General features: G+C 40.8%; 1 protein-coding gene across 1 annotated transcript; it reads right to left on the reverse strand.

The window, feature by feature from the left end:
* Positions 1-5,535: 5,535 nt before the first annotated feature.
* cd8b (cd8 beta) lies at positions 5,536-9,806 on the reverse strand. Its single transcript, XM_035630522.2, has 7 exons — positions 9,494-9,806; positions 8,065-8,418; positions 7,014-7,100; positions 6,672-6,761; positions 6,517-6,550; positions 6,356-6,402; positions 5,536-6,194 (listed from the first exon to the last, which is right to left on the reverse strand). Exons 1-6 carry the CDS (start codon positions 9,546-9,548, stop codon positions 6,384-6,386), a joined length of 639 nt encoding a protein of 212 aa, XP_035486415.2. The 5' UTR covers positions 9,549-9,806; the 3' UTR covers positions 5,536-6,194; positions 6,356-6,383.
* Positions 9,807-12,497: the final 2,691 nt, after the last annotated feature.

Raw genomic sequence — 12,497 nt, forward strand, 5'->3', positions numbered from 1 at the left:
TTGAAGTGTGGAGCCCACCCATGTGCACTCGTCACACCTCTGCCTCTGCTATACAGAGCATCGAACAGCCTTCATCCACAACACACTGACACACAGATGCCACAGTGTGTGTAAGCTGAAAAAAAAGGATGCACGAAGTGAACCAACAACACAAGGTACAGGTTGTAAAGTCTGTGTTAGAAGCCCACAAAACACAACACTGTGTCCGTAAAGAAAAAAAAATTAAACGTGAATTTCAAAAATAACAAATTGCAACAGACTAGTCTTCATACGCAATAAGCAAAAACTGAATGTGCCACGCGGAAGTGTCCTTGAGCAAGAATCGCTGACGTTTGATCTCCCTCCTGTGTATAAGTAATTTTCAGAATAATTTTGTCTCCTAAAAATTAAAGTATTCCAGTTGAAATATATATTATTTTATTTTTGTAAGTTTAGTTTCACAAAGTTGCGCGAACACTTGATGTTGTGGCGATTATGCCACTGAATTGTAACAATTTCCTGCTCAATTTAAAGTTTGATTCAAGTGTTAAACTGATATATCAGTCATATGTGACAGCAGCAAAATGAAAATTTTAACTGCTAGATGGCAGCAAAAGCAGGATCAAAAATATATTGAAATACTGGACGTCCTCCCCAAACAGTGATGTCACAGCAGGCGTTTCACCTTTGACATCTTAATGGAAAAACAGCTCACAGAACGAAGGCGACTGCCGTGACACCAGTTTCTGTGGTGTGGCTAGAAGTGGAACATACCCGGATGTTTGAGCTCACAGAGCAGACCGGACTGCGGTTTCGTGTCTCAAAAGTTTTCAGTGGGAGAAGTCACAGTGTGAAATGGTCCTCAAATGGCCTGTTTAAATCATTTTGACTCTGTAGAGTTCAGCTTTAACCTACAGTCCTTTTGAGTTAAATGGATTACATACTGTAACTGTGTTCAGGCAACTGGACATGTTTAAACAATAGACTGTAAATAAAGATGGATGACGGCTCCCCAATAGTGAAGCCAAATCATCATCGCCCCCTGGTGGCAGGCTGCGGTATGTGTCATAAACCACGCCTCCCTCCATGTTAGTGGAATGGGCATCGACCAAACTAAAAAGTCAAAGTACACTTTTCTCAAAGAAGGTTTGTGTCATTTTAAGAAATGCTCATTTTTCTGATGAGTTTGGTTTTAATTGGTTATTTGATGCTGTAAAAACGGGGTGAAAAGTCATGATTGACAGCTGAGACTGACTTGTGATTGGTCGAGCTTGTGTATCATTGGGACCTCGATACTGTGGCAACGCAGCACAATCACTACTGCACCGACTGTGGCCTCAGATGTCACCAAATATTTTGGCTCCATTTTTGCACAACAAGGAAGTAGAGCAGTGTCGTCCATCTGTATATACAGTCTATTGTTATAACCTGTCTGGGGACTTGTGTTGTAATGGCCCCATGTAAAGCTGCATTAAACTGTTAAGTAACAAGATCAGGTCAAAATCTATTGCTGGACCGTGTAATGTGCAAAGTTGAGGACGTAGTTGAAAATAGTTGTGGAACCACAATACACAAATTTACAGTATCTCTTTGCACGTCAGCTCAGTCAGACATGACATCCTCTATGGAGCCAGCAGGGCAAAGTCTGTTTAATGTCCGGTTCAAGTGATTCAGACATTTGTGTTCACAAGTACAACTCCTTCCAGGTAGTCGAGAAAAGTCTTGGTGGTTGCGGTGCATGTGTGAACGCAGCTTTTGTATCTCACACAGCACGCACTCACTAAACAGAGTGAACAATAAGGAAACTGTTTGTAATTTGAAAATTTGAAATAGCAGCAGCCAGTGAGGATTTTTCAGTCAGTCCCGTGGCACTCGACAGACCCAAATGGTGCGACTTGATCAGTTCGCTCAGTCGCTACAGTAAAGGGACATGGCAACAATAAAACACACTGTGACGGCGACACAATAAAACACACTGTGACGGCGACACTTGAAATGAAACCAGGTTTAACAGTTGTAGGGAAGTGAAACTCTTCAGATCGACCGAGGAGAGCGTCAACAGCTATGGCGCAACCCCGGGGGCCCGTCCTCTTTCCTGTTCGGCAATGGAAAGTAAAGGCAGCAATTTGGTAATTGGCAACAATTGCTGACATTTGGCTCTCGTGTGGGCGATTCATCTGTTCCATTGGTGGGTGGAGGGAGACGGGGAGAAACAAACAGAGTGAGAATTAAATAAAAGAGAGGAAGAGACGGTATTGTGGCTCATTAACCTCATCACATCATTTCCTGAAAATGCAGATGCTCGTTATTGATAACTTAAATTACTGACGAATGAAACCATGATGGAAACCTTGTTGCTTTCAGGTTTTCTGATCATTTTCAGTAAGCAGGGGACTCTGTTGATGCCTCGTCTCAGAGGGGAGACCCAGTCACAACGGTCACCGTTCAGCCCACTCCGCCTTTCCACACTTCTGTTTCAGGTTCGAGTCACTCGCAAACACACCTGCACGGGCTTCCCTATCTTAGTCACACAGGGGGTATCCAACCTGAAACTGTATTTGTGTGTGTGTGTGTGTGTGTGTAGGCACTCAGTGGGTGACCTGGGAAAGCCAGTGAGAGAGTACCCTGTACAATGTGTCGCATGGCTTGAAATTCAAATGCAGTCAGAAAAGACGTCCTTACAATCTGACAACAGCAGCAGCCTCAGGTAAATGAACATCAGCCCTTTCGCCTGTTCGGTTCACTAGTCGCGGCTCCGTTGCTGCAAGGCCGCAGCGCCAGGCATTGTGGGATATGGAGTTGTGTGGAAAGGAAACCAAGCGCAGCAACAAGGGTAAGTGGAAATGGAGGGAGCTGAACACATGCAGACGCCTGGACACACGCTTGTTCATCGTTTCTTATTACCAGGACTTCCTGCATGGGATTGTAAATGTAGGTTTGGAAAATATTTCTTTAATATTTTGCTAAGAAAGATGAAATCACATATGAGGAGTTTATATTTGAATTGTATTTAATGAAATAAAGGAAATATATTTTGAAAAGAAAAAAACATTGTTCCGTTGTATGTGATAGGGTTTATATCATGGACTGTACATGTATCTGTATATGTATTGGGTCATCACCCAGTGGACTGTCTCTTGTTCACTTTGATAGTTAAATTAGCAAATGAGTAGCAAATGTGACCTTTAGAAATATACGTACATTATCCTGTGAATACACATCACGTTAGTTAATCCCGTGAAGCATAAACTGACATGTTGCACAGTATGTTAACCTCTTTACATTTTCATATTTGAAATTTTACCGGTCATGAATGTTGTGTTATTATAGTGTGTGCTCTTGTTGCTTGATTTAAACGTCACGAATTTAGATAAATCAGGTTTTTTTTATAAGTAAACTCATTGTATTTTCCTGATAAGTGATGTATGGAATGTTATATTTGACTAATATGTATTGTTCATATATGTGTATATATCATGTAACGCATAGAAAGAGGAAATTGGTATTTTTCAAAGTTTCAGACTTTAAATAAAGAGCAATTCAAAAATAATCAAGTGTCTTTCCTCTTTGTAACATTTCGACTGTTTTCAGTTGAAATTTGGAAAGAAGTTAAAGCTACAAAGTACAATTTGAGAAACTGTACAATCCATATCTAACTTTAACAGAAGTCTGATTAGTGTAGGCCATATTAAGAGTATAAGTGTATAATAATAAGTGTAACTCTCTAAAAGGTTTATAATGTAACTAGTTAATTAATGTGACTAATTATACTTAACAGAGGAAAGTAATACAACTTTACACACAGCACAGTTATATTTTGTTATTATAGGACAAAACTCCCACAAATGGTTTTTCCAAATATACTGTGTGTAGTTTATCATCTTTATCTGTCATCTATGTCATCTATCTAAAGCTTTGGTGTTTGGATTATTTCGACCACCCAGTGAGTCAAGCTGTTCTTATTAATTTGGCAGCTGGATGTAATCTTGCTCGGCTTTGCTTTGATTGAACCCGTCACACTAACGCCGACAGTATCGGAGGACATTTGATTTTAAATAGCAACTTTTACAAGGTATTTACAAGAATTCATCAAGCATGTGCATTTGCTGTCCTTAATCAACTTTAATACACACAAACACACACACGCACACAAGCACGCACACACGCACACACACACACACACATTAATGTACTTGATTGCATTTGTATCATGTTATATTTAATATGTATTCCATATATATATATATATATATATATATATATATATATATATATATATATAGATGTATATTTAGTACTTCAATCCACTGCACATTTTAGCCTTCCTTCACAAGGCAATAGTTGCACTATGTATATAAGTAGGCCTATATAGCTTTATAAAAATAGTTTTTTCCTGTATTTTTATTGTGTATATTTGCTATTCTTGATGACAATCTGCTGCTGTAGTGAGTTAACGAGTTCTTTTTCCCCAGCGTGGGATGACTAAAGTTCTATCCTATCTAATAAAACACACGCCAAGAGGTCTAAGTCTTTACGTCTTTTCTTCTTTTCTTTTTTTTCATTTAGCTTTCTCATTTCAAAACTGTAACGCTCTCTGTCTCTCTCTCTGTCAGTGCTTGTGGTTTGCTCTGTGGTATTTTTGCGGTCTTTTTGTTTCAGACTAGATGAAGAGCTCAAAGCTGAGCGAGCGCGATAGCATCACCGTGAAGACGGTTCTGTCTGTCCTCTTTCTCCAGCACACAGGAAAGTGTCGCGCACACACACCCCCCACATGCGACCTGAAAAACCATCAGCTCAGTTGCACAGGTGTGTGTGTGTGTGTGTGTGTGTGCGTGTGTGTGTGTGTGTGTGAAGGAGAGAAGAAAGAGAAGGAGAGAGAGAGAGAGAGACAAAAAAAGATACACACTTAACAATAAAAAGACTTATTTATTTAAGAGAGCACCAATGAATCCTTTTACCGTTACTGGAGACGGTTTGACAGAAACTGAATGTGATGCAGGTTAACACATCAAAATTAAAGAAAGAAGCCAAACCCTGTCACTCACCTACTCAACTTCCGCCATACACAATATTGACAATGGAAGCACAGAAGGACGACACCCACCTCTCTCTCTCTCTCTTCTCCTCCACACACATGCACAGACTTCTGTACAACACAATGCGATGAACATTTTGAAATGTAGGACATCGTAGATAAATTAACCACCTATGCACACGTCATTACATGTCATTGGAGACTCACACACACACACACACACACACACACACACACACACACACACACACACACACACACACACACACACACACACACACACACACACACACACACACACACACACACACACACACACACACACACACACACACACACACACACAGCATTTGACCTCAGGGTCATACCTGTATTATTATATTGCCTAAGTGCCCTTGAGCAAAGCACCAACCCCTAATGAAGTGTCATTAATCTGGCTGTGTATATGAGGCAGTGGATTGTTTAAAAAATGTTCTCCAGATGATATCTCTAAGACAAAACAGAAAACACAACAACTTAAATGAAATTATTAGAAATGCACATTTTTATTGTCCATCTCACAGAGGAATTCACCTGACAGATTTATTTTTCTTCAAGATGAATGTGTGAACATTTATTTTTAAAATACCGTCAAAGGCAAAATGACAAACAAAATAAATAGCACAAAGAGCAAAAAAAGTAACTGAGCAAATGTGTCGCATTTCTATTTGAGCCGTTTCGTGGTCTACCTGCTCTTTGTATGTAAATATGCAGATCAGTTTTCTGTGTACGTACACAGCACATTTGTATCACAAAAGTTTGGCTTTGTCTTCAATTTTAATGAATAGAAACATACATAAAAAACGATGCCGCTGATCCCAAACCTGCTGAATTGAAAACGTACCTTGATAAATTGATGGAGCCATTGAATATTGATGTTATAGTTGAAAAGTTACAACACGTGGGTTAAATTGAAACTTGCTGGAGCTCTGTCTTTTAAATTGTGTAAAAAAAAAAAATTAAATGGAGTCAGTATATCACAATATGTTACATGGCTTCTGCTGCTGAAGTCGTAAATCTTCTCTCTGTCTTCGCAAACGTGTCACTGTAACTATACAGGACACGTTGATGTCAGCAGAGTTGAGCTGATCACGTCCTTCGCTCTCCACTGGACGTCGGCTAAAGCAAAGCACTTCAGCCACTGTAATAACAGATGTAGGTGTAAAGAGTATGTGAACATTTTTTCAAATAATCATTGAAATTAGCATTGACAAGCTATGATTTTCATGGTGCAGCAGTTTTTAACATCACATACAATAAATGTTTACATATAAATATGAAGAGTTACAATCCAAACCGTACTTCTCATACAAGCTTTGCATGCAGCGCTTCAAGGCTTCTGTCTGACCCTTCATGGAGAAAATCAAAACAAAGAGACTAAAGCATAGTCAATGAAATCAACAAGCAATTTATAGTCTATAATCTATACCAATAAAAATAAAATCCTGTAGTAATCCACTTACTTCACAAAGTGGTGGCGGCATTTCTTCGGTAGCCCTGTAAGCAAGAACGTGTTCAAACAAAATAAAATACTCAGTGATAAATAATAATAATATATATATATATATAGTCTATATATATATTTAAATATAATATAAATATATAAAGGACTACTCACGGCTGAAGTAGTACAGTGTGCAGATGAGAGCTAGGGCCAGGCCGGCAGTGAGGCCAACCAGCGGCCACAGAACCGGGGGGTCGCAGCCGTCTAGAGCAAACACACAATACACACAGGAAGGTTTCCTTTAGATGTATCATAGCTGATTGCACTGTAGCCATGTAAAATGTATCAAACATCGCTTCTTTTTGCTTACTCCTTCTGGTACAGGGCAGAAGATTTGAGCCTGTAATTTATACATCGTGAGCCCATAAGCTCAAGCGGGGACAAACATTGTAGAGATCACGCACTGTCACAAACAAGTGCTCGTTCTCCGTTGCAGAAAAATCCGTACAAACTCACCCTTTGCAGGACTCTTCTTAGGACAGCGACAGACGGACTTGACCGGTGGTTTGGGTTTCGTCGGAGGAGGTGATGTCGGAGGGGTCACTGTCAGAAGAAGACCAAAACAACCATAAAGACAAAGTGACAACTGATCGTGTTCAGTGAGGAGAGGCCGAAAAGAATCTTTGAAGGACAAATCAACATAAGGGGGACATTTTCAACCTGTCCCTATATTTCAAATGTTTCTCAACCACAACACAAGTTCTTTCTACAAACACATCATGTGCGTCGTTTGTCTGTGTGCGACTCTCAAGTAAAAGCTAGTGGACAGTTTCTCACAAGACGTCGCGCACTGATGAATGAACCCCTCGCATCACTTTAGTAAATATGTGGTTTTTGTCTTATCCGTCGAAACCTGTCACTGTCCATTTCACTCTACATTGAACTGCCGTTCCTGTGGACAGGCAGCACCAACTGCTCACAAAGAACTGCTCAGACGCCATCCTAAGCAACATGTAAACTATGAAATGTCCCATTTAAACCTGCTGCGTGTGTACGTCTCTCAATAAAAGAAACACGAGCGTTCACTGTGCGGAGTAATGCTGAGGTCCAGTTGCTCTTACTCTGAGGCTTGATAGCGAAGACTTTGGTTGGAACTAATCGCGGAAGAAAAAGGATTCACTGCACAGCGTCCAGTCATATGATAGTCATATTTTAAATAATGACATATTTTGAGTTGGAAGCAAAATGTGTGACTGGTTCAAAAGGATAACAGATCAGTAATTTGAGTTAGAGAGGGACGTGATCATTTTTTTTTTTTAAATCCTCAATCTAGGTACGCCGCATGGTAGCTGGTGCCACATCCTTTTTCCAAGTCAAAATCTTCATTGTACAATCAATTTTAATAAATTGTGTTGACATACTGAGCCTGGCCGAGGTTAGTTTCAGCTTTGCATTTTTGCCACTTGCTGCGAGTCACTTATTCCTCCAGAAGCTCACAGCCACTTGGTGTTGAACACTTGATATTGAACTGCAGTAAATGAAGCACTTGAAAGTTCAGCATACAAACCTCCCGGCCGCAGAACACTCCCGGGGTTCCATACATGTGTGGGGCCCATGTCCTTTAGGACGCAGGAATAAATCCCTCCGTCCTCCTCCATCACGTTGGCGATGCGTAGCACAAAGGACGAGGTCCCCCGCTTGTCGAATTGGAACCGTTCCTTTGCTACGCCGGCCCCATGGGTAAAGCGGTTGGCGTTGTTGCACGTGCCCAGGAACTGTAAGTTGCCGACACTGCGAGTGCTGCGGAACCAGAGGACGGACTTGCAGGAGATGTTGACGCAGTCACACTCAATAACCGCTTGACTGGAGATCTTGGGATAAAGAACTGTGACGGGCTTTTGTAGAAGTATGTGGCCGGAATCTTGGAGGAGAAACAGATCAGATCAGTACTTTTTAGTAAAACTCCTACAGTCTAATACGGGATTTATGGTCATACATCGTTAACAGCTGAGGCTTTAAAACACCATACCGGTCTTAGGGAAGGTGGTGTTCAGGAAGGTTTGAGGAATATCCGTTAACATTAAAGTAAAAGCACATACGAGCGATTGTGCACAAAGCCACTGAGCAACATGGAAACACTATCACCAAAAGTGTCGCGGGAATGGAAATGAAGCCCAACTGTGAAGAAATCTCTTGTATGTATTTTAAACTTGTGAAGGTGACATTTTGAAATCGCTGCTGAGGGAGTCCGACTGAGCATTTATGCAATGTTCTAAGGGACGTCTCCGTTGGAAAAGCTATTTTATCTGGTTTCAGAATCAGTACCAGGGCCTCTTTCGTGGGTTTTCAAGCCAGGTATGTGGGCATGTGCCTGTTGCAATCACGAGTCTTTTGAAATATCTAAAAGGTAAGCGACAATTCAAAGGCTGCCTGCGTGTGAAAGGTTAAGACTCGCTGGTTCTTAAATCTGTTGGATGATCACGTCGTTCTCGTCATAAAAACATATCCGAGATGTACAAATTGCGTGGCGTTCACGAATTCACCAAACTGACGAGTGTCACTTTACAATGGAACTCGTTAAAAATGCTTCGGTAGAGCCACAATATAGAAGGCCTGCCGCAGAGCACACGCAGCATCACGACTGTACACATCACGTTCATGTATTACAGTCATGTGCACCACTATTGTTGTTCAAATCCACGGACAACAAATGATTTATGACTTAAATGACTTACAGTTTTGACAAACAAACTAAAGGCTGCTGTGTTTGTACTCTGTTTGACCTTCAAAAAAGATTTCATTTAGAACCAAAACTATTATGGATGGGAATGTTTGGAATATAATTTAACTTAAATATCAGATTACATTTCAGCGTGCGGAGATCTCAGCACATCCCTCGCTACGGGCCCCTGACCGACATTGTGATGTCGATGATGTCGGTCTTACAAAACAACAAACAAGCGACGTGTAGATCAACAGAAACATACTGGTCCTACCTGCGGTCCACAGAGACACAGTCAAAAGCGTCCATGACAGCAGCAGCGGGGTCATTTTGTCTGGTCGCCAGTGTGTGTGTGTGTGTGCGCGTGTGTTTCGTATCTTGAGTGGCAGCTGAGGGAGAGTGCTGATACTTTCTTTTCCTGTTGTCTATCTGTCAGAGGTGATGGGAGGAACTGAGCTTACAGGGCCCTGAGACGTCAAGGTAAAACCCCAATGTGACACACACGCACGCACACACACACACAAACACAAACACACACGGGGCCTATCAGAGTGGGCCATAGACCAACCAAGGGACTTAAACATAACACACACACACGCGCACACACACACACACACACACACACACACACATGAACACACCCACACACGCCCACGCGCACACACACACACACACACACACACACACACACAGGGCCTATCAGAGTGGGCCATACACCAACCAAGGGACTTAAACATAACACACACTGCTGGAAAAAGAACAACCCCTCCACTTATATTAAAATGTGCGTGAGACATAACAGGCAGCTTGCAAAAACAAAGGATACCAGCATTAAACCACTATGGATCGTGAAACGTGCGGCTCGGTTCACTTGTGTTTTCACCTCAGAGATGCAGGATGTTGGACAAACATTCAGTTCAACAGAATAAGCACAAAGTGTCATAATATCACCTGGATCGTGACAAACAGCTGAAAACATTGGGGATGTTTCATAGGCGCTGGCAATGATACTGCACATCGAGCGATATGAATATATGTTTTTTTCATTTTCACAGAGCAGCAGCTTGCAGCGCTGTGGTCTCTGCCCAGGTGCGTGACCTCGAGGTCGGTGGAGTCCTACATACGGCAGCTCCGTGTGTCACTGCAGAGCACGGCAAGGGAATACCGACGCGCTGAGCTCAAACTGTAGGAAATAACAATAATAATACATACATTTCTAGAGCCCTTTTCTTGAAACTAAGGGTCAGTGATACAAGACCTAATCTGCAATGCTGGAGAGTATATACATATTGAATATTCAATAGATAACTTCCCTGCATGCTGCTATGCAATCATAAATCAGATAAATGTGGAAAATTCTCCTCTTCTGTGAACAGGTTCATTTCATTCAACTGCATCTGGAAAATTTTATGAAAAGTTTTAAAATTTAAATTATTCATTCTCAATTACAGATTGAATATGTTTCTCATTTATTTAACAAAAAAGAATATTTGCTGATATTTAGTAGGACGTGCATTAAAAAAAACTGATCTCTGAATTTTATTACATTACATTACATTCCTTTTCACAGACGCTTTTGTCAAAAGCGATTTACAGTAAGCTGCATTAACCATGAAGATATTATTCCAAAGTGCAAGAATCATGAGAGTACATAAACATTTCCCAAACAGACAAAAACAGCTTCAAGTGCTGCCTCGAGCGACACAGGGAGCTAATATTTCTTGTCATGTGAATGTCAAATCATTGTCAGTTTGAATCATGAAATGCAGATATTTACTTATATTCAAATAACAGTGAAAAATAAAAGGGAAAATACAGAGGCAACAGACGAGATCTGACTTCAATGTAATCTGGAACACATGTGAAAGGTCAAGAGTGAAGGTTCAGCTTGAAATGTAACTTGTAATGAGTCCGTCAAGGCTGCCTCTTCCAATTATTTTCAGCATTGATTGATTGGTCAATTAATCCATTAATATTTTTTGAAATATTAAAGAAAATTGTGAAAATTCTCTTTGTAATTTCCAGGGGTATCTACTTCAAATTGTTTGTTTTGCCAAATATCATTCCAAGAGCCAAAGGTATTTCACTAATGACGACATGAAACAGCAAATTTAAAAAAAACTGGAACCAATGAGTGACTGGGATTTTTGCTCATCTATTCATATATGAAAACTCATAGACTCTGAGCGATTCTGCGTTTACTAGTGGTAACGACAGGTTGAAGACAGTGTGACATCTCAAGGAAGCACTTGAGATTTCCTTGTAGTTTATATCTCCCTTAAAAAAAACATTTTACGTTCTCTTCCTCGAATTATGAGTTTAATGTCCCTTTTGTTCTGACTGTTCATAGTCCTACTATCCAAAGACCTCAAGACTGATGAACCTGAAGACTTCTTATATCATACAAGTGGTGGCTGTGGAGTGTTTTGTGAGTGTGTGGATGTGTGAGAGTACTTGTACATCTATCTTTGTGAGGACCATTTTCAAGTAAAGACATTGCAGAATTTTGGCCAGTTGTCACTTTCTGACACCTTGCAGACTTGGTTTAGTTTGGGGTTAGAATAACGTTAGGGTGGGGGTTAGGCTTTTCGTTGTGATCGTCAAGGTCAGTATAAGGAAGGCCATGCCTCTATGCTCACTATGTTAGTGTTTTCTGTTTGGCAGTACGTGTAGTTGGAGTTGTGTTCTGTCTATCTAAATGATGTGATTCAAAGCTGACTGCAAGTCTGTAACAGTATTTCTGAGTCGTGTAACAGTATTCTGCTAGCTACGGTTGTGTTGTGTGACTTTGACTTGCTAGATCTGTGTTGTTTATGCTCTTTTTGTGTTCCAAGTGCTTGTTGATTAATGAGTCACTGTCATATGTTGCACAGTTTGAATGTTCATTTCAATTCTTGATAATCGTTAATTGAAATCCTTTCACAAAATTGCAGTTGATCATAGTGATCAAAGGCACACACACACACTCCTTTGATCTGGCACACACACTCAAAGTGATCACAGTGATCAAAGTGATCACTGTGAGTGTGTGTACCAAAGGTACACACACTCCTATGATCTGGCACAAGCGCTCAAAGTGACCAAAGGTACACACACTCCTACGAGCTGGCACAAGGGCTCAGAGTGACCAAAGGTACACACACTCCCACGATCTGGCACAAGCACTCAGAGTGACCAAAGGTACACACACTCCTACGATCTGGCACAAGCACTCAGAGTGACCAAAGGTACACACACTCCTACGATCTGGCACAAGCACTCAGAGTGATCAAAGTGAC

The sequence above is a fragment of the Scophthalmus maximus genome, chromosome 6, assembly GCF_022379125.1.
Source record: "Scophthalmus maximus strain ysfricsl-2021 chromosome 6, ASM2237912v1, whole genome shotgun sequence".
In the NCBI taxonomy this organism is placed as follows: domain Eukaryota; kingdom Metazoa; phylum Chordata; class Actinopteri; order Pleuronectiformes; family Scophthalmidae; genus Scophthalmus; species Scophthalmus maximus.

Bases quoted from the DNA above. Each gene is read 5' to 3' on its own strand.
- cd8b (XM_035630522.2), bottom strand. From the start codon at position 9,548: ATGACCCCGCTGCTGCTGTCATGGACGCTTTTGACTGTGTCTCTGTGG. The intron at 8,419-9,493 runs GTAGGACCAGTA...TTCTCCTCCAAG, and splicing joins TGTGTCTCTGTGGACCGCAG to ATTCCGGCCACATACTTCTA. The intron at 6,762-7,013 runs GTGAGTTTGTAC...TGTTTGCTCTAG, and splicing joins TAAGAAGAGTCCTGCAAAGG to ACGGCTGCGACCCCCCGGTT.